Genomic DNA, 22,666 nt, shown 5'->3' with positions numbered 1-22,666 from the left:
GTATGTCTAGGATTTGTAAGTCTGTTGTGTTTAGAATGTTGACCTGAGTGGGCGGAGATTGAATATCTTAGGGTGGGGGGAGGATATGTAAGGAAATGACTGAGATAATAAGGGAGGTGTTTTTAAAGTACTTTGGTTCGAGGGGAGAATTAGAAGATCAGAGTAAAGAGGGTTGTCTTTTGAGTGTAGTGTGCAGATAGTCAGTTGGTGTATATTAAACAATCCTGATAATAAAGAAAGTTCAAGAGTGAAGGTGTGAGAGAAAGGAAAGCGCGTATGAGACGAGAGAAAGGACTGGATGAGAGGTTTTAACAAGGGTCTGAAAAGTTTTATTATGAAACAAAGTTTGTGAACATTGAAATACATTTTTATTCAGTTTGTTTTACTGCCACAAAAACCCCACGTGTCTCCTTGGCATTGATCATCTGCAGTTCTATACATATAACACCTGTTCTGACATTAATTCACCATCAGCACATATAATTCACAGCGCATTATTTTATTCCTGAAATTATTCCTGTTTAACCCCTTTCTCCACCTAGTTTGTAGAAAGGTGGTGTTTGTCCCTCACCTCAGGCTCATAAAGTGGTGGCGCTTAGCTTGAGCAGGGAGTGTCCGCGGACAGGCCTGTTGTAAAGAGCCTGTGTCGTGGCACAGGCCTTCGCTTCCACGTTCTTTAACACAGTCCTGCTCACAACTAATCCCACCCCTCCCACGAAGGAGGAGATGAATCAAAGTCCCTCCCTAAAAAAGGATGCTCACACACAGTACATTTTATCCACTCTACCCCACTGCAAATGATTTTGCTAGGCAAACTTCCTGCCTGAATTCTTACTAGGAGTTGACTGCAGAGGCCACCAGTGAGGGAGGAAGCAGCAGCAGCCAGGCACCTCTCCACCGTGCCTGGGTCCAGCTCCAGCTGAGAGCCCCCTCCCTCCTGCTACCAACTGTCTCTGCAGAGGCCACCAGTGAGGGAGGAAGCAGCAGCCAGGCACCTCTCCACCGTGCCTGGGTCCAGCTCCAGCTGAGAGCCCCCTCCCTCCTGCTGTCAACTGTAACTGCTGAACTTTGCAACTAAGATTGTAGTGCCTGAATTTGCTTTCCTTTTCCCCCTCCTTCTCCTCCCTCCCAATCCCCTTTCCTTTTGTGTCATGTCTTTTAGATTATAAGCCTGTGGGCGGGGACTGTCAAGAAATACTTTTGTAAGCCGCTGTGAGAGCCTTTTTTGGCTGAATGGCGACATAAAAATCCTTAAATAAATAAATAAAATAGGAGTGTATCTGCAGCCCAGCATCTGTGCACGATGATACTACAGTGTCTGAACTGCACATGGTAGAGAAAATTCAGTTCCCTGGAAAAGTGGATTCCCCCTGTGTAAGAACTCGATGTGTCTACTACTGCTGATGGTTGGCAAAAAATTTCCATCGTCTTAGGAGAGCATTTACTGCCATGCTTCTGTATTTCCCAGCCTTCCCCTGCCATGCCTCGGCACTGGATGTTACATTAGATAGGTCAGTGAGCTGGAAAGTGATACTCAGTTGACCTATTTAGAGCAGTCCTGAAAGATCTGGCAGTGAGGTAATGAAAACAAGCAAACGCACAGCCGCCACGGAAGTTGGCACGTATAGTTTGGCATGAGACCTCAGCTTTATATGCACTCCTTTCTGGCCTTTTGCACTGGTAATGTCAAGGTAATTATCAGTGCATTTGCTGAAATAAATTAACTGCAGTATGTAACTGAAAAACAGAACTTCTCAAAGTTCTGGCGACTGTGAAGCGTAGAGGGGAAAAACATTGTAAAAAGGTGTGTGTGTGTGTGATTTTTTGGCTTTCCCCTCAGCACCACAGATCTGGCGAAGAAGCATGTGAGGCAATAGCAACATAGAAACAGAGGTCAGGGGACTTGATTATATCTTTCCTGTTACGTTTACACTTTATTTCTATGCTGCCTTTTAGCCAAAAAAGGCCTCTGTAAAAAGAGTGCCCCTGTTAAGACAGGATGACCAGGTACATAAAACAAGCATTTGGATCCTCCCAGAGTGCAGGACACAGAATAACGGGCTCAAGTTACAGGAAGCCAGATTCCGGCTGGACATCAGGAAAAACTTTCTGACTGTTAGAGCAGTACGACAATGAACCAGTTACCTAGGGAGGTTGTGGGCTCTCCCACACTAGAGGCCTTCAAGAGGCAGCTGGACAGCCATCTGTCAGGGATGCTTTAGGGTGGATTCCTGCATTGAGCAGGGGGTTGGACTCGATGGCCTTGTAGGCCCCTTCCAACTCTGCTATTCTATGAATGTTCAGAAGGTAGATGATGTACAGCCCTAAACAACTTGGGATCAGGATACCTGAGAGAGTGCCTTCTCCTTTACCAACCTGCCCGGTCACTGAGGTCATCCGAGGGCCTGCTCCTGGTGGTTCCACCTAGATCCATCCTCCGATTGGAATCCACCAGGGGAAGAGCCTTCAGCGTGGTGGCGCCCCTCCTGTGGAATTCCCTGCCTCTGGAGGTCAGGCAGGCTCCAACCTTGTACTCTTTTCGGCGCCTCCTGAAAACATCTTTATTCCACGAAGCCTTTCTTTAACATGCAGCCTTGGATTTCTGTGGGTTTTGGGTTTTTTTTTTTTTTTGCTTCTTTTTAAATTTTATTTTAACTGTTTTATTCTGTTTTTATTTTCATTTTACCTTGTACACCGCTCCAAACTTTTTCAATGGGGAGCGGTATATAAATATTCTAAATAATAATAATAATAATAATAATAATAATAATAATAATAATAATAATAATAATACAGATGGTATATGTCACCTGTAAAACTAGCAAAAATGTTTAAAGGGGCCTCAAGTAAATGTTGGAAATGTAAAAAAGAAGAAGGAACTTTTTATCATCTTTGGTGGACTTGTAAAAAAGCTAAGGCTTTTTGGATTCAGATACATTTGTTAATCCAAAAAATACTGAAGACAAATATAGAAATGAAACTGGAAGCATTCTTACTTGGATTAATAGATAAACAAATTCAAGAGAAGGGGGGAACTTTGTTTTTGTATATGGTGACGGCAGCAAGACTACTTTTTGCACAGAACCGGAAAGATACCGACAACGGAGGAGTGGATGCTGAAGATGTTAGAACTGGCAGAAATAGCAAAACATACAGCGATAATGAGAGAAAGGTCTACAGCCGCGTTCCTGTTGGAATGGAAACCGTTGATAGATTATTTGAAAGAGACAGAGAAAAATGATTCATTTGTTTGTGGTTTTTAGGTTAAGGGGGGGGGGAAGGAAAACAATTTCTGTGAATTCAAGGTTGTAATTTAGGTGGAAAGCTAATGAAGAATATAAGGGGCATTTCAGGCATGGAGAGGACGGAAGAAATATATATCCTAACCTCACCCTTAAATGTTTTTTAGTAATTGTAGTTGTTATACGTAGTTTTGTGGGTATGTACAATGTCTGTGTATGTATTATTATTATTATTATTATTTATTTATATAGCACCATCGATGTACATGGTGCTGTACAGATAACACAGTAAATAGCAAGACCCTGCCGCATAGGCTTACAATCTAGTAAATGTATTATGTGTGATGTTTGTTTAGATGTTGCTGTTGAAAATAAATTTATAATAATAATAATAATAATAATAATAATAATAATAATAATAATAATAATAATAATACAAAAACAGAAGGTAGAGTCACTGAGAGGGCCCTTGAAACACTTTCACGATGAGCCTCATCTGCAAAAATGTCCTCTTTTGCACAGCTGCTGAAATGACAGGAGCTCTCCTTTCTGTTGCATCTGGCCACTAAAAAGAGATGAGGAAAATGGGCAAATAATGTTTAAAAAAGAAAGAAAAGGACGTGGGTGTCCAGGTGGGTTGTTGTATCTGAAAAGGTTTTCAAGTGGGTGAATGCGCAGATTCCATCTCTAAAATGAGGTCAGGGAAGAAACCTGTTTATAGGTGCAATCCTATGCATGTTTAGGCAGAATAAAAGTCCTACAATTCCCAGCATTCCCCAGACAGCATAGCAGTACCTAACCAGACGTGCATAGGATTGCGCCCTTAGAGTTTTCTTTCTCAAGCGAAAACTCTACTTTCAAACAATTCCTATTATAAAATGTTTTAGAATGCCTCTTTTGCCACAAGGTCTGTTAGCCCAACAGCTGAAACCGCTCATTTATCTTCTTCCTTCATTAGCATTGGCACAACAAAGAAAGGAATTGGACCGACCTATTCTTCCAAAGCTGCACGGACAGGACTTCGGGTTTGTGACCTTCTTTCGGACTTCGATGAATTTTCTTCAAGGTATCCTGCTGAAACTAGGAGTGAGAATTCCTGCTTTACGCAGGGAATGTTCTTTCTTTCTTTCTTTCTACACGGGTTGGGGCAAATGGGGACTTTGGGGGTTAGTTGTATGAATATTGTTACTTCAAATGAACCAAGCTTTGGGGAATGAGTATACTAGGTCTTTTACTGGATTGAGTAGGATGCCGCTCAGAACATCTTCACCAATTCAAATCAGCCTGTTGTGTGAACCCATGTGGGCTTTGCGTACCTTTGTTAGAGAATGCCCTGCCTTACAGCTTTCTGTGACCTGTAGACAAGGGTTATTAAACAGGAAAACTATCTTTTAAAAATTCTGTATGTGTGCTACTAAGTTGTTGATACATTACAGATTTAAGAATCTGGCTCACCAGTACAAGTCAATGTTTCCTTCTTTAGAAGTGGACACAGAAGGGCAACTGAAAAAACTAAAGGTAAACCTCGTAACACGCTTGTCTTAATACTTTGAATTGGGATAAGACAGAATTGCAGTTTATTGGGTGGGGTGGGAGTGATCGAATAACATTTTCATTTTTATTTTCTAGAAATAATGAATGACATGAATTTGAAATGGAATTGATATAAATGCAAAGCACAGTATAGGTGGAAGTACAGTATATTGCTTTCCATTTAAGTAAGGGCATTTTAATCTTTAAATGGAAAATGTAAGAATATAAGAGCCGTGCTGGTTCAGACCAAGGGTCCATCTAGTCCAGCATTCTTTTCACACAGTGGCCAACCAGCTCCCCACGGGAAATCCACAAACAGAACATGCGTGCAAAAGCACCCTCCTGCTCATGTTCCCCAGCAACTGGTGTACATAGGCATACCGCCTGTGATGCTGAAGGTAGCACATAGCCATCAGGACTAGTAGCCATTGATAGCCTTCTCCATGAATTTGTCCAATCCCCCTTTTAACGCCACCCAAATTGGTGGCCATCAGTACATCTTGTGACAGTTCCATAGTTTAACAGTGCACTGTGTGAAGAAGTCCTTACATTTATCTGTCCTGAATCTCCCACCAGTCAGCTTCATGGAATGACCCCGGATTCTAGTATTAAGAGAGAGGGAGAAAAATGTCTCTCTATCCAACGATACTATACTGCAGTACATTGACTGAAATGTTTCTTTGTCAAAATGTTCAAGACCAGTTTGTCCATCGTGTAATATTGGTACTTAGGCTCACAATCCACTGGGAACATCTCCTGCTCAATTTCTTCAACCGTGAGTCATCGAATAAGATAGCAAGTGATGTACCTGCATGTGTAAATCAGTTCTTGCACAGGAGACGTTTCGAGTGGATCACACCTCTTGGACAGCAGCGAAATGGCTCACTCATTCTCACTCATTGGGTGTCCTGGACAATTACTAGACATTAAGGTTTGGCTGAGTTTGGTTTTGGGCTATTTGCCTCTGTATCAAAGTGTGTAGCCTGTGTAGTCCTGCCTAAGACATTTGGCAAATTGTGTAACTGGATAGGTCAGTGCATTGCGTGAACTCAGCCGATGAGTCAGTGGGAGTTCATGAGTCTGGAGGGAGAGACCGAGAACGATGTTCATGCTCTTCTGAGGTGCCGAGGAGATTTCTTCTGTACCTTAGATAGCGTGACCATATGAAAAGGAGGACAGGGCTCCTGTATGTTTAACAGTAATGTAGAAAAGGGAATTTCAGCAGGTGTCAATTGAAGAGGGTAAAATTCCCTCTTCATCACAACAGTTAAAGCTACACTAGCTATAGGAGAGTGCCCAGATACAAAAGAGGGCAGGACTTCTGCAGCTTTAACTGTTGTGATGAAGAAGGAATTTCACCCTCTTCAATTGACCCCTGCTGAAATTCCCTTTTCTACATTACTGTTAAAGATACAGGAGCCCTGTCCTCCTTTTCATATGGTCACCCTACCTTAGAGCCATAGCAGACATTCCGTGGGAAGAGAATCGCATCTGTTTCAGCCTTCTCCGACACAGCCAGTGGCCATGCTGGCTGGGGATGATGGGAGTTGTGATCCAATTGATCTGGAAAGCACCAGGTTGGGGGAGAGGTTGACTTACCCGATGCGAAACTGGGACTATGCCAGGAGTCTTTCTCATGTTTACATTTGTTAAAATACAACGTTGAAACTATAAGCTGTGTTGGAAATGATTTGTGAATTCAGAAGACCCATTTTGGAGCCATGCTGGGAGAGATGCATGAATAAAAGTTCTGGCATCGCACTGTAACAGCTCAACATCCTGAGATCTGGATCACAGTAAACTATCCATTTTAATCTGGATCAAGCTCCTCTTCCCCCGTGGTCCAGAAACGGGTTGCTTTCTGTTTTGTTTTATGGCATACTTTTTATTCGTGGCTTGTAGCCTATCTAGCAGAAGCCTGTGATTAACCTTGTCTATGTATTGAATCTTGCAGGGGTATGCTGAAAAAATAAGACCAATGGTCCGAGACGGTGTTTATTTCATGTACGAAGCGCTGCACGGCTCTCCAAAGAAAATTCTCGTGGAAGGTGCCAACGCGGCACTGCTTGACATTGACTTTGGTATGTCACGCTGTACAATATAGAGTTGCTTGTCTCCTATCTGCATCTTTAAAAAAAAATCATCTGACTTTGTGAGCAGATTTTGGAAGGGTTACACATTTCTTTCTCAGATAAGGTGCAAGGAGCAGCTCCGGAAACTGATTGGGAGAATGCATGTCTGCACTGAAATTTGGCTGGCCACTGGAGGAAACGGTTTACTGGATTAGATAGGCTTTGGGTCTGACTCAGCAGGGCTTTCCTTACGTACTTAAATATGTAGACATATTAGCGACAGTTGCATGAATCTTAAGGCACGCCTTAGAAATGAGTTGAACCCATATTGAGTCATGCTTGGAGTAGACCTATTTAAATCAATGGGCATTGACTTTGCCATGACTAACTTGTCCTAATGATTTCAATGGGTTTACTCTAAACATTTCAGTGGGTCTACTCTAAGTCTGGATCCTACCCAATGTCAGAAGCAACCTGAAATGTGTCTCATTTTTGTGCTAACTTGAGTGGAATATACCTTCTCCTTTAGTATCCAAATCAGAAATGGCTAGGGTTTGAAGGAGGAAACGTACCTTGACCCTGCAGAAGCACTGCTATCTATTTTATCGCTTAACCAGGCCAGTGGTCTTCAACTGGTGGGCCTTGACCCAAAAGTGGGTCACGAGATCAGTCCAGATGGGTTGCAGCAAAGCTGTTACCACCGTGGGTCCCATGTTGCAGGTTGGGAGTCTAAAGTGCGTCTCAGATCTGGACCAGTTGAAGACCATTGAACTAGACCATCTGAACTAGACCATCTTCTATTCTGTAGCTGGGTGTAAGTTGCCCTTTGCTACAAGTTTATGTGTGTAACACTTTGCTTATACTTAATATTCTTGTAGAGCGGCAATAGTCTGCTTCACAAACTCTACACCATGTATACTGCCCCCATTTTATTTCCAGATATGATCAGGGATCCACTCCCCTTGTTTTTTAAAAAAAGTTCCTTAAAGTAGGTGACAATCCATGTGAGGGACCATCTTGAAATTAAACAAGGAAAGGTGATACTTGTTTTTTCCATGCACAATTTGACCCTGTTCAGGCAACGCTCTAAGCCATGGTGGGTAAGCATTTTGAGCTAAACATTATGGCTTAGTGTGTCGTGTGAGCCATTCCTAACCATGGTGATTACATAACTACAGTTTAAACACACTCACTAACCATTTTCTGCACAAGGGTTAGCGGCCTAACCGTGGCTTGGCATGTTGTCTGAACAGGCTCATTATCTAATTTTTTGTTCTTTGTGGTTTGTTTTATTAGGCACGTATCCTTTTGTGACATCATCGAACTGCACTGTGGGAGGTGTGTGCACCGGGCTTGGTATTCCCCCTCAGTATATTGGAGAAGTCTACGGGGTAGTGAAGGCCTACACCACAAGAGTGGGAATTGGAGCCTTTCCCTCCGAACAGATAAACGTAGGTTCACTGTTCATAGAATCATAGAATAGTAGAGTTCAAAGGGGCCTATAAGGTCATCGAGTCCAACCCCCTGCTCATTGCAGGAATCCACCTTAAAGCATCCCTGACAGATGGTTGTCCAGCTGCCTCTTGCATGCCTACAGTGTGGGAGAGCCCACAATCTCCCTAGGCAATTGGTTCCATTGTCGTACTGCTCTAACAGTCAGGAAGTTTTTCTAGATGTCCAGCCAGAATCTGGCTTCCTGTAACTTGAGCCCGTTATTCCGTGTCCTGCACTCTGGGATGATCGAGAAGAGATCCTGGCCCTCCTCTGTGTGATAAGCTTTTAAGTATTTGAAGAGTGCTATCATGTCTCCCCTCAATCTTCTCTTCTCAAGGCTAATCATGCCCAGTTCTTTCAGTCTCTCTTCATAGGGCTTTGTTTCCAAACCCCTTGATCATCCTCGTTGCCCTCCTCTGAACACGCTCCAGCTTGTCTGCATCCTTCTTGAAGTGTGGTGCCCAGAACTGGATGCAATACTCAAGATGAGGCCTAACCAGTGCTGAATAGAGGGGAACCAGTACCTCGCACAATTTGGAAGCTGTACTTCTATTAATGCAGCCAAAATAGCATTTGCTTTTTTTTTTTTTGCATCCACATCACACTGTTGGCTGATATTCAGCTTGTGATCTACAACAATTCCAAGCTCCTTCTCGCTTGTAGTATTGCTGAGCCAAGCATCCCCCATCTTGTAACTGTGCATTTGGTTTCTTTTTCCTAGGTGTAGAACTTGGCATTTATCCCTGTTAAGTTTCGTTATGTTACCAAAGTCAAACAAATAAAGCAAATAAGGTAAAATGTTGTAACAAGACAATGGCCTCCTGCTAATGCCCATGTGTCAAAACTATGCCAAGAAGCCATATTTTTTTAAATCCTGGGGCCAGCAACAGACTGAACGCAAATCTCATGCTTCATTCTAATGTAGGAAATGCGCCCAGGTGATAGAATAAGTCTTCCGGTTGCTTTTAATTTTCTTGCAACACATGATTTATGTGTGTTCACAGTTATGTTCTGTAGTGTATTTTAAGTGTGTCTTCTTTGCCAGAGGCATCCCTGAACTGAACCTGATTTTCAAGTTACCTTGGGAAGCATTGAGGAAATGGTGTTTCCTCCAACACAGATTCTTTCCCCAACCTCATAGAATTGCTCCGCCAGTTGTTTTGGCCAACTGAAGCCTCATGGGTATCTTTGTCCCCGGCAGGAAATTGGAGACCTCTTACAGTCTCGAGGCCATGAATGGGGAGTGACCACAGGCAGAAAAAGACGCTGTGGCTGGCTAGACCTTGTCATTTTGAGATATGCTCATATGATCAATGGATTCACTGCGTAAGCATCACAGATTTTGAGCTACACTTGGAACTCATAACTTTTTATCCTGTGGAGTACAAATATGTAGGTAACATTAAGACTAGCCTAGCAAAGTATTCTGTATTGTATATTGCCAAGAGACTATTGCCCCTGTTATCGTAAGGGAAATACTATCTGCCTGTGATGGGACTTACATTTTCCATGCTGCTAGGACTGTGATATACACAGCACAGATTTTTAGGAGGCGTGAAGCAATATAGGAGCCAGTCTGTGTGGCAAACTCTACTTGAGCAGGAACGCTAATTTAACATTAACAAAGGTTAATGGGATACTGACGTAATCCTTAACCCTGGTGAAGGGTAGTGAGAATACATGGTTGAAAGAGGAGGGTTGGGAGGGTTCTATAGTCTGTCCTCAATCCCTTAACTACATTTAAGGTGTAGGTCAAGTTACATCTGCACTGGCCCAGTGAGATGCACTAAAGGGGGTTTCCTAGTCAGTTTCCAAGAGTTTAAAATGAATTTAACACCTAACGGGTGTTACATAGCCTGTCATCTTACATGCACACTCTGAGATGTACATATTGACTCATTTACTTTGTGATCCAGAACTGCATCTTTAAAGGGGTTTCTGAACATTAATGTATCCATAATGCAGCTGTTTATGATTATTTATTCTGTGATTACTTGCGCTCATATTTATTCATTCTGTTGGTATAATCTACAAGTAAGAAAACAAACAGGTGGAGGGGATTAAGGAAGGTGTTGAGTGAAGATCTCCTTTAAATGTAACTTTATCTAATGTTTTCTGGGCAGTCTGGCATTAACAAAACTGGATATTCTGGATGTCCTTGATGAAATCAAAATTGGTGTCGCTTACAAGCTGAGTGGGAAAAGAATTCCTTATTTTCCAGGTATGTTGTTAACAGTCTGGAGCTTTTTAGCTAGGTTCTTAACGTCGGTCTCTCCCACAGCACTGGCCACCCTTTTTAAAAACCGTATTACTGGGCTTGTGAACATTCAGAGCTTCTTCAGGCGAGGGTTTTATCGCACGCTCACAAGTGACTACTCACAGTTCTTCATGGGGCATTTTGACGATGCAATGTTCCTCCCGCTCCTCGTTTTTCCGTCACGCAATGAGCCTTATCAGATCTGATTTTGGGGGCTGTAATGAAACTTGCCGCTATTTCCTGCTGTGTGCAGGAGAAGCTGCGCGATAAAAACGCCCACCAAATGGGCCACATGGTCGCTGCTTGCTTCCTCTTTCTTCCCCGTGTGAAAAAAGAGGGAGCTGTTTATCCCTATTGTGGGACAGCAGGAGGAGGCAAAGCGCCGGTAGGGAAAAGCGGTGGTCGTCCCCCCACTCTCCATCTGATAATCTTGTAAGTAGTGCTACTGTTTGTGTGAACCAGCCTATAGACCTTGTATGTGTAAAATGGTTGTCAGAATTTGTAAACAGAATTTATTTATTTATTGCATTTTTATACCGCCTTATAGCCGAAGCTCTCTGGGCAGTTTACAAAGAACTGCTTTCTCCGTTATTCACTATAGCTAATGACTAAAGACTTGATAGAATAAATGACTTTTTATTAAACGGTGACTATCAGTTTATCCAATTGCATTTTGAATGTTGTTAATACCAAATAATAAGTATATGTTTCTTATGAGCTAAATGATTGTATTCTTGCTTTGACTCACTTTTGAAGCTAACCAGGAAATCCTACAGAAAGTGGAGGTGGAGTATGAAACTATGCCAGGGTGGAAAACAGACACAACCAGCGTGAGAAAATGGGAGGAACTTCCACCCAAGGCACAGAATTACATCCGGTTTGTGGAGAACCATGTTGGGGTGGCAGGTACAAATTTTATTTGTTAATTTATTTAGAATTATTTTTAGGCCGCCTTTAAAGGTGGGACCCTGATCTTTTTTCAGCACTATTCCTAGGGAGCAAGCCATGTATCTACCAAGCTGCACATGGGGAATTATTTCCAGTAGGGCAGAGTAACTCTTTCAGCTTCCTGGAGATTTGATTAGATCAGTGGTTCTCAAGCAGTACTCCTAGTGCCCTAGAAAACTTTGAAGTGATGGACGCCTCTTCTACCCATCCAGTGTGAAGTGCTATTCGTGTGCTACAGTCTTGTGGATTGTTTTTTCCCCCAGTGTCAGCGATGAGGATTCTAGACTTGAAATCTTAAAATCTCCCTTCTACAGCATGGGGGGAGGGTGGAAGAGGTACATGTAACAGCAGCTGCTTGTTACATGTACTAGCTGACTAGCCAAACCCTAGTTAGGAGGATGCAATATTGGGCCTGTTCAGAAGACACCTTAAACCCTGCTGGTTAAGGCTTTTGGTTAAGCAGCAGGGGTAAAAGGTGTCTTGTGTGAAGCGTTTTGCTAAACCCTGCTCACTCGCTAACCACAGTCGGACCATCTGCAGCAGGGTTAGCGGCTCTAACCCTGGCTTAAAGTGTTGTGTGCAACAGCACGGCTTGTGGTTAGTGCTAACTCCAGAGAACCACAGTTTCACTAACCACAGAGCCTGAAGCGTCGTCTGAACAGGCCCTCTGAGAATACTGGCCGTAGTGATTGGGCAGCAACTACAAATGTTTCAGCCGCAGAGGAGTTGGGCTAGTTTTAGATTCGAATTATGTGTTTCAAAAGGGCTCCACAACGAGGAAAGATGAATTGCGGACGTATAAGCTTGGTACATTTTGGCAGTAGAAGGCAGAGATGAGCGAGTGGAGCTAGATTTACAGATGGGGGCATGGGTGTTTGGGGACTAGGTGTTGCATTTGCGACTACGTAATTTTGCCAAGGTATCAACATTTTGGGATTTGCTGAGCTAGATAATACCAGAGCTAACAATGACACACCATGCCTCACCTGTAGCCTTTCAAACTGGTGTGTGGGTGTTTATGCCATAATTTTATGTGTTTTCTTTTAAGCTACATGGAAGGTGAAACACAAAAATAAATTGCCTTATGCCAAAAAAAAAAAAGAAGTGTATGGGCAGCACTAATTTTTCTGCCCGTTTTAAACACTTTCATGTACCTGTTACTGAACGCAGTCCTAAATTCAATTGTTTTTGAAGATTGTTGGGTCTTGGAGTCCACGCGCCAGGATTACAGCCTAAAATTGATTTCATTGTGTTGTTTACACCCCAAGTAATTGTTCTAATAATAATTTATTTCTCTTATCTTCAGTTAAATGGGTTGGAGTTGGAAAATCAAGGGAATCAATGATCCAGCTCTTTTAAAAGCAGAACAAACCTCGGCACCAAGAAACACAGTTTAGTGTTCATCTGTTCCTTTTCGTTCCCGAGCTTGGATGAAGACGCTGTTAAAATCAAAATGTTCTTCCTAGACTATAATTAGACATATCTTGTACTTCCCATATTTTCAGGAATATAAAAACAAAACCCAGGAACACAGAATAAGAACAAGAGAAATTTAACAGAGGGGAGCCTTAAGGTCATATTTGAAAAGTGGCAAACCCATCTGGAATTGTTCTCCGAGCTGCTCCCAGTAATGAAAATTATGCCAGATTGTAGAAGGCTGTAAGGTGGAAGTTCCTGTTCCTGTGTCAGGGAGCAATGAAATGGCAGCAGAAGACGTCTACCAGCATTCAAAATTAGGCTGGTTGTGGAATTACAGCATTTCCTTAAAAGCTAGCAGAATTGAGTCATCCTTTTCAAGTCCGGCAATCAGAGCAAATGTTACCTTGGAACCTGTACTTTTTATAAATGAAAGCTCTTTAAATATAAAGGGGGAAGAGTGGCAAAGGAGATTATGTCATGCAAGAGGAAGCTGAAGTCATTTGTTGGCAGTAGGTCAAACTGGAGATAGCTGGATGTCCTCGGGATGAAGAGCTTCGCTTCAAATATTTCTCAATAGGCACTCCACGTGAAGCTCTTCTGAGGTACTGCTTGCTTGCTCCATCGTGCAACAGGCAAAAGAGGTCAAAGGAACCACAGCAAAGCTAGAAAATGCACGGGACGGGATGCAGCCAGTGCAACATCTTGCAGTGAAGCGCTATGCCGACACTTGTGACCCAGTATTGTGTAGTGGTTCAGAGTGTTGAACTGGGAGTCGGGAGATCTGGGCCCTAGTCCCCACGCGGCCATGAAAGCTCACTGGGTGACTTTGGGCCAGTCGCAGACTCTTAGCCCAACCTGCCTCACAGGGTTGTTGTGATGATAAAGTGGAGAGGATGATTGTGTACTTGGGTTCCTTGGAGGAAAAAAGGCGGGATATCAATGAAATAAATAAATGTGAGCCTATAAGAAGAGCCATGCTGAATCAGATTAAAGGCCCTACCTAGTACAGCATTCTGTTTACCAACCAGCTGCCTGTTGGAAAACCTCAAATAGGCCATGAATGCAATAACATTCTCTTGCTTACGTTCCACAGTAACTGCTGTACATAGGCATACAGCCTCTCATACTGGAGGTAGCATATATCCCATCAGGACTAGTAGCTGTTGATAGCGTCCTCCTTCGGGAATTTGTCCAATCCCCCTTGAAAGCCATTCACATTGGTGGCAATCACTACATCTTGTAGTGAATTCCATAATGGCTTCACTACATCCTTTACTACAGTCTAGTAGATCCCCAATCTGAAACCTTTTGCTACCAGTTCATAGCACTGGATTCTCTTCTGCTGTTTGATAACTCACTGCTTTCTTTGACCTTCAGCGGAACGTAAAGACTAATGCTACGCTTGCTCCATTTGCCGTCCAATTACAAGGAATCCAAAATTGTAGCCGCTTGTTCTCTAGTACGCTTTGTGGAAATCGATCAAGTTCCAGACTTCTGTGATCTTCTGGAGTATGGGGCAACCCTTTTAAAATACAAGGAATGTCTGCAATCCCAACAAAATATGCAGTACGTGAAAAGGAACAGTCCTGGTGGTGCTTCTGGATTGGCAGTGTGTGTGTGTGTGTGTGTGTATATATATGTGTGTCGTTTTGCGTTGGCATGATTTGTAGTTCTTAACCTGGTGAGGAAGAAGGCACAGTCCTGCTCTGTTGCTGCCTGCTTGCTGAGTCTTTTAAAATGGTGAATTTTGTCACTGCAACCACACATGCATGGGAGACATGAGAGTGCATGTTGTGGGCACTGGGGTGTCAAGTCGAAATGAAGTATACGTCAAGTATTGGCCTGGATGCACTTTAAGGTCACTGCTTCCAGTAGCAAAGGGGGTGCCAACCTGGAAGCGTTAAAGGACCTATTATTAACACAGGGAGTTGGGATTGGAGAAACTGTCACTTTGGTACAGCTATGCAATCCGTGCCTGTATTTTGCTAGTCGGCACCAGGGCCACAATCCTTATGTCCATTGCACCTCAGTGCACCAACCTCGAAGGGTGATCATGCACCAACCTCGAAGGGTGCTTCCAGGTGGCAGTCAAAAGGCGTTGTGCAGGTATTCGGTCTTTTCTTCCTTAACAGATTTTTTTTCCCTGTTAAGAAAAAAAGACTGAAGCAGTGGTGGGGAAATATGGGAGGGGCTACAAATGGAAGACAAGATTGTTTGGATCTAAACTTCCGTGAACGAGGCAGTGCGATTGTACAATAAAAGCCTCATCTGGGAGTGGCCCAAGTCAGCATAGATGCTGAGAAGGCCTTTTTTTATCATGTAGAACTTTCTGTGAGCTCATTCCTACCCTCCACCCATAGCCTTGAAAAAGGAGAGGGAGATTGTGGAAGCCCTCTCTCACTTTCTTCTGTATGTTGTCTTTAGAGAGGACTCCACTAAATGAGTGATTTATTGCCCACTCTTGTTTGGCCGCTCACAGAAGTTTTCAGGTCGATTACATGACGTCATCAATAACCAGGACATCTCCCATGGAATCCTCGGGAAATCCCAGGATAAAAAGAACCACTTTTAAAGTGGTAATACCCGAGAAACAGCAGGATCTTCTGCCACGAGATGGCACTGTCTCAATTGAATGGAACTGAACGGAGGGGAAACATTCAATTCAAACCCCTTGTCACCCTCTCCTTCTGTGTAATGCAGCCCATAACAATTGCACCAAAGAACCAAGAAGCACAAAAGCCCCAGGTAAACAATGTGCTTTCCCTTAATGTAGAGATGCTCAGAATGTTAAGTAGCAGGAATGGTATTTACAGCTTTCTGCTAGTTTCCAACACACTAATGTTGTGATGTTGTTACAGTTTTACCCCACTTAAGGCAGCAGGTCAGAAATGTTTTTGTTTTGTTTTGCTTGAGATATTAATGTAGCATTTCTTCATTTCTACTAAGCATCCCATCTAAGGCAGAAGTGGCCAGCATAAGGCTCATGGGCTATGCATATTCCCAGAACTTTTACGTGGCTTATAAACATCTGTAGGGCCCAGTACAATAGCTTTTTGTCGCAAAACGATAGGTCCACAGGTACATTGATGTGTGCACCCACACCTCCCATAGAGCATGAGCGATCCCTATGTATAACATTGTCTGTGGCCACCCTGTGTAGCCTTGCTGCTGGAGAGAAATCTTTGTACATGTAGAGCTCTGTGTGTACAAACTTGTGGGTGTGGCAAGGGTGTTTATTTCAAACAAGACAAACTTTTTGTAAAGATTGCAAAAAACAAAACAAAACCCAACCTTGGGCATTTTGCTTGCAAATCTCAAAATGTCTATGAACAATGCGGCATAATGTTGACAGCTGCTGTTGTATAGTACTTAAGTGACCAAGCTACACATCAGGAAGTCATTCAAGATGCAGCTGAACAGCCATCTGTCAGGTATGCTTTAAGGTGGGTTCAAGCGTTGAGCAGGGGGTTGGACTCAATGGCCTTATAGGCCCCTTCCAACTCTATTACACTATGATTCTATGATAAGTCCCTTGTTTGAATCTTAGCTCTGTCATTATATCACCAGGCAATCTTAGGCAGGCCACTTGCTCTCGGCCGCAATCCCCCCCCTCCCATGTGCAATAAGGGGGAATCATAATAGTGACCTACCTCACGGGGCTGTTGTAAAGATTACAATTACATAATGCAGGTGAAGTGCTTTGAACTTTTGAAAGCACCTTCCAAATGCTAACCATTAGGATCCTTGACAATCTCCTCAGGACTGAAAGGTTTAAAGTTAGCTGAACAAGATTTCGAGGAGAACAGCTAATGTGTGTTAATGCCTGCTGATTTTGCTGACTTTTTTCAGCTGCACTGCAGTACAATTGCCTTAGATCGTTTGGAGATTTAGGTTAGCTCTTAATAACTAGTAGAAACGTAGGCGCAGAAAGCATTTGTACTGACTCTCGCTGACCTGCACTTACAGGTTAAATGCAATTCAACGCAGAGTCGGGCACACTTAAGCCCAATGATTTGGTGTGTTTGGATTGTAACCTATCCTTTCACTTAATTATCAGGATCCAGAGAAGTGCTTTCCCTTGCGCAAAGATACATTTGCTCGTCTTTCCTTCTGGTGGCAACCCTTCATGCCTCATTGGGTGGCTGATGCTGAAACCCCTGCGGGGAAGCAGAAACAGTTTTGTACATCTCTTGTAACCTGGCCGAAGCCCCTGCCTCAGTTTGCCAAGAATAACATGGCGCGTAATGCTTGCTTGCCTACCTCATGTAGACAAAAAGTAAGCTCTAGCCCACACGCCAGGATAAACATGTTAATCTTTTAAGATGCCAGAGAATGCTTTGTATTTCCTGCAACAGTCTGCTCCAGAATACCTTGTGTAGTTTTTCTTTTCTTTTTATGAGACTCCTCTAGGACACACCCTGTCTTTTGAAAAGACCTATCGTTCTGCTGTATAGATCAACATTACTGAGATTTTAACATTTTGTAAACCACTTTTTTGAAGTGCTATTTATTAGTGTGAGCCACTGCCAACCGGTTTGCTTTTCTGACGGGCTCCAGTCCTGTCCGAAATAGCTTGGGACCCTTCCCTCAACCTACCGTGCCTCGGCACATATGCACCTGAGCAAAGTTCACCAATGTGGCCTTTACCCTGCATTAACTAAAGATGGCTCTATAACAAGTCAGCAGTTACTTGCTCGCTAGGTTTTGTGGCTCGTTTCCTGCATCTCTTAAACAAATCTAGCTTTACATTCGTAATGTCACTGCTGTCCACGCTTTTCTTTTTTTGCCTGTGTTGACATATTTTTGCATTGCCGGATGCATGTTTTCACTGAATGACCATTTATTGTGTGCAAAGCCTACTGCAAAATCATCATCATCTCCAAACGAAAGTCTTGTACACAGGCTGCTTAAATCCTGTTGAAGATGGTGGCAGTTGAGCAGCCTAAATATGGGCAACATCTTGCATGGGAAATGTTCCCATGCAAGACCCACTGAAATGAATGGGTGCTGCATACGGACATTTTGGGTAGCTCCTGCTCCCTTCATTGGACCTTTTAGTTAGCACTAAATCGCAGCTGAACTTTTGTTCCTCTAACCTTATTCTCTGTTTATCTGAGAACTTTATTGAATTGTTTGGCTTATTTTAATGGAAACTTCTGTACCCACAAATAGCAATGAATAAGATTTAAATACTCATTTATTAAGGAATTGCGTTACAGTCCACTCGGTGATACAAACCTTGCTAAGAAATGTGTTTGATGTGAACAAAGCATATTACTCTTGACTGGTTCCTGTTAAATATTATACTGAAGCTTCACTTGGAATTTGGTTATAATAATTTTAGTGTCACTTTGCTCAGCACACAGGTTAAATGGAAGTATTAATAATCTGAAATAAAGTGCTACAGTGCAATAAGTGAATCAATGAGGGGAACACCATGGAAAGACACTGAAAATGTCTTAATTGTACATCACAGCAAGTACAGTGAAAAGTCAAGTTTTGTGTCTAACGCTTTTGCGATGTTCTCTGTTGCTGATATCACTGGGTGTACACTGAAAAATGCACTAAAAGTGTTCTCTTGACTATTTTTGTATATTGTAAATGGAGCTATAACCTTTTACCATATAGCTTTTTCTTTTGCTTAATAAAGCCTTACAAGATAAAAGAGTGTAGGATTTGGTCTCGTAAATCATCATCGACGTCAGTATATTTGTATGCCACTTTTCCTTGGAAAAACCATGCTCAGGGCAGTTTGCAGCATCAAAGAAAATTACACAATAAAATATAGCAACATTTCTAAATAATAGTTTCTAAATAATAGGTTTAAATGATTATACACAAAACCCACCTTGTATTAATACACACTAGGGTTAAACAATCCAATAATAATTCTTGAAGAGAAACATTTCTTATGTTTGGAATGTGACATTCAAGAAAATTGTAACCCGTGTCAATTCATGTGCTATGGAATCCATTTACCTGCAATCCTGACTGTACTAGCAACACTTCCAGTGACTCTCCGCCACAAGCCCGTCGCTTTGTTTTATGTTTCAAGGGGAGAGGGTGGGCGTGGGTGGGAGAATGAGAATGGATGATTTGATTGAATGAAAGAGAGCAAGTGGGATACAAAGAAGGGAAGAGCATGAATGGAATGAAAAGGACCTAAAGAGACAAAAAGGTGTGTTCCTGTCCACTTTCCATGGCCCACCACCACTGCTGGTATGCAGCCTCACCACCACTTTCTCCAAGGTAATGCAGCTCTCAACCCCTACTTAGGTCACAAGTCGTAAAGGGGTTTCAAGGTCAAAGCCTGCATTTGGGACTGTACCTGATAATATACCAGAAACCAGTGGAGAGGCTTTAACAGTGGTTAGATATGTTCCAGGCAGCTACTCCTCGCCAGACCAGCTGTTGTATTTTGTACTAGCTGAAGTTTCTGGGTAATCTTCAAAGACAGATCCACACACACAACATATTGCAAGTCTAATCTGGATGTAAACCAGGGGATGGAAAACTGGCTAAACACTCTCTATAGGAGCAGTTGTATCTGGCACACCAATCGAATCCACCGAAAGCTGGGTGGTGGTGTGTGTGTTTTTTGTCACAGGCGTTATCTGGACACTTGAACCAAGGGGGTGAATCTAGCAGCACCCCCAAACAGTGAACTTGCTCCTCTTGAGAATCACAGAATAGCAGAGTTGGAAGGGGCCTACAAGGCCATCGAGTCCAACCCCCTGCTCAATGCAGGAATCCACCCTAAAGCATCCCTGACAGAGGGTTGTCCAGCTGCCTCTTCAAGGCCTCTCGTGTGGGAGAGCCCACAACCTCCCTAGGTAACTGATTCCATTGTCGTGCTGCTCTAACGGTCAGGATTTTTTTCCTGATGTCCAGCCGGAATCTGGCTTCCTTTAACTTGAGTCCGTTATTCCGTGTCCTGCACTCTGGGAGGATCGAGAAGAAGCACAGTCTTGTCAAGATCAGGCTGCAAATCGTCTCCAAAAGCCCCGGCGTTGTACGGACACAACCCAGTGGGAGACATGGCGACCGGTCAGCAGATCAACCCACACTCTTCTGACTGCATGTCAAAAACGTGGATGCAGACAAAACAGCATTTGTTGCTGCTGTTGTGGTTGTTTAGCCCACGCTTTTAAAAAAAACAAAACAAAAGCCCACGCAGCAGCAGATGTTGCCAGGACTGCTGAAGGTTGCGAAGCAATAATTAAGGAAAAAATGTGTTGTAAAAACCTCGGGCAGTTCTGTCGGAAGATTTAAGTTTGCTTTGCAGTGGGGGTGTGGCAGCATATTGCAAAATATTAATAACGTGGGTATAAGCCAGCCCTGGGGCACATACTACCATAGAGCTACTCAATTCATTTTTCACAGAGAAAAGCAACACAGAGAAGCTATCTGCTGCTCAGTACTGAGTACATTTCAGATCAACTGTTTTAATATATGGATTCCTGCACTGAGCCCCTGGGGGGTTGGACTCGATGGCTTTATAGGCCCCTTCCAACTACACTATTCTATGATATACAACCTTATGTTTTAACAGTAGGATGGGTTTACCTTTTCTTGCGGTTCTTGCTCATTCTGATATACAAATTTCAAATTTTTAGCAACCTAGCCATAGACCCAATTCCTCTGACCTGCCCTGGGCTCATTTGGTGCACTGATAAATCCATTCTGTTTTCAGGACAGGCTATGGGGTTTGGGCAAACCCTCCCTGGGAAATAATGTTAAATCTGGAATTGTGTGTTGCTTGTTTTTAACTGATGTATTTTTTTTTTATGTATTTCAGTTATTTTTTTCTGTCTAAACATGCATGGGATTATATCCTAAATGTATCTTGTTGTAATTTCTTATCGTGGAGCACCCTGGGATATATTTATGAAGGGCAGTATAGAAACTAACAGTGCAACTATATGTCTACTCAAGTACATTCCACTGAATTCAATAGGACTTACTTTCAGGTAAGTGGATGTAGGATTGTGGTCTTAATATTGTTAGTTTTGTTGAAACTGCTTTGGCTTCCATTAAATTCCTTGGACGTTTTGAGAAAATGGGAGCCTCTACATACATTCAAATTCAGTTGCATTAGAGGGCATGTAGCGGCAACAAAATAAATTCTTAAAAAGCGGGGATCAAATAAAAGCCCACAAGAGCGGAGAATTTTATTGTTCCGATCCTGCTCTTCTACATCTGTACTCAAAACAGTGGCTGGGAGAACAATGGTAATACCATCTATATTGATGCATACTGTGACAATCCCTTAATTTAATGACCAGTGCTCAAATTATGGGAAGGGTAGGGGGGCCCTTAATGAAATCCAAAACGCCACTCACTGACTCTCCTCACCCTCGCGGTTTGAGCCAAGCCATGGTTCTTCAGCATTCATTATTTATTTGCACATTTATAAATTCTAATTCATACATTCATGAATTCATTGGGAATCCTTTTATAAAAGGTGGGAAGTTGAGCAAAGATTTTTGCATGTGACAGAATGGGACTGCAGAGTGTGGAAAGTTGGTTGTTTCTGCAACCCGTATGAGAATTGCCTTGCCAACGTGAAACTCGCTGTTTGTCTCCTCCGCCCCTGCTTTTTTCCAGGTCATGAATACATAAAGTGATCTGGATACCTTCAAGAGGCTGAAGTTCTGGAGAAACAGAAAAATGGGAAGAGACTAGTCTATATAGCTGTCTTAAACTTGGGAGAGAGTGTTAAATTGACGAATCTCCTCTGTCAGGCCATTTCACAATCTGGGGGTGACAGGAGAAAAGGTCCTCTGGGTAACACAATCTGGGGGTGACAGGAGAAAAGGTCCTCTGGGTAACAGTTGTCAGCAGAGTTGTGGCTGACTGAAGTTCTCCTTAGAGGACCTGAGTGTACGGGACATATTGTATGGGAGAAGGCGATCCCGCAGGTAACCTGGACCCAAACCGTGTAGGGCTTTAAAGGTGATAACCAACACTTTATACTTCGGCCGGAAACTAATCAGCAGCGAGTGAAGAGATTTTAAAGCTGGTGTAATATGGTCACTCCCAGATGTGCCGGTGACCAACCTGGCTGCCATATTTTGAACTAGTTGAAGTTTCCGAACTAGGTACAAAGGTAGCCCCATATACTGCACATTGCAGAAGTCGATAGGGCAAGGAGAGAATCCTGCCTGAAACCCTAGAGAGCCACTGCTGCCAGTCAGTGTCGACAATGCTGGGCTAGATGGACCCATGGTCTGACTCAGTATAAGGCAGCTTCCTGTGTTCCTATGTAGGGTGAAAACGACCTCCTGTAGACACATAGCCCCACTGACATCGGAGCCACCAGCCTCCACTGTTGCCAAGTAAGCGCACCTCCCAATCCAGCCTTGGTCCAAATCCCACTATAGGTAATGAGACTTGTACCCAATGAGGCAGGACTTTCCTCTCCACACCTGCCGCTTTAACGCAGCGGCTGACTAGAGGATTATGGGAATTGTAGTCCAGCCCACAGCTCGGCCGCTCCTCCCAGCCCTTGATAAAGCCCCGCCCACCAGCCTTGCGTCACGCCTATTCCCCGCGAACGAAAACGCCCCACCCCTCCCTTTCAGCCCCGCCTACACGTTCTTTCTCGCCTCGTTCAGAGAAATGCCGCCCTCCCTGAGCCGTGATTGGCCAACCTCTCAGTGACGTAACGTTAGAAAGAAGGCGGGGTATGGGGATGTTGG

At 43.2% G+C, this 22,666-nt stretch overlaps 1 protein-coding gene across 2 annotated transcripts in view; it reads left to right on the top strand.

The window, feature by feature from the left end:
* ADSS1 (adenylosuccinate synthase 1) overlaps nt 1-14,888 on the top strand; it is a 31,291-nt gene extending 16,403 nt beyond the window's left edge. For both annotated transcript variants that reach the window (XM_063118151.1, XM_063118152.1), the window contains 8 exons: nt 4,201-4,308; nt 4,679-4,760; nt 6,730-6,856; nt 8,144-8,298; nt 9,543-9,667; nt 10,465-10,562; nt 11,355-11,504; nt 12,853-14,888. In XM_063118151.1, the coding sequence (XP_062974221.1) occupies nt 4,201-4,308; nt 4,679-4,760; nt 6,730-6,856; nt 8,144-8,298; nt 9,543-9,667; nt 10,465-10,562; nt 11,355-11,504; nt 12,853-12,905 (898 nt within the window). In that variant the 3' untranslated portion in view covers nt 12,906-14,888. The remainder of the gene's footprint in view (nt 1-4,200; nt 4,309-4,678; nt 4,761-6,729; nt 6,857-8,143; nt 8,299-9,542; nt 9,668-10,464; nt 10,563-11,354; nt 11,505-12,852) is intronic.
* The last annotated feature ends 7,778 nt before the right edge of the window (nt 14,889-22,666 follow it).

The sequence above is a fragment of the Elgaria multicarinata genome, chromosome 2 (genome assembly GCF_023053635.1).
Source record: "Elgaria multicarinata webbii isolate HBS135686 ecotype San Diego chromosome 2, rElgMul1.1.pri, whole genome shotgun sequence".
Lineage (NCBI taxonomy): Eukaryota > Metazoa > Chordata > Lepidosauria > Squamata > Anguidae > Elgaria > Elgaria multicarinata.
Note: the sequence above shows the minus strand (reverse complement) of the source record. Positions and strands in the feature narration are given on the sequence as shown.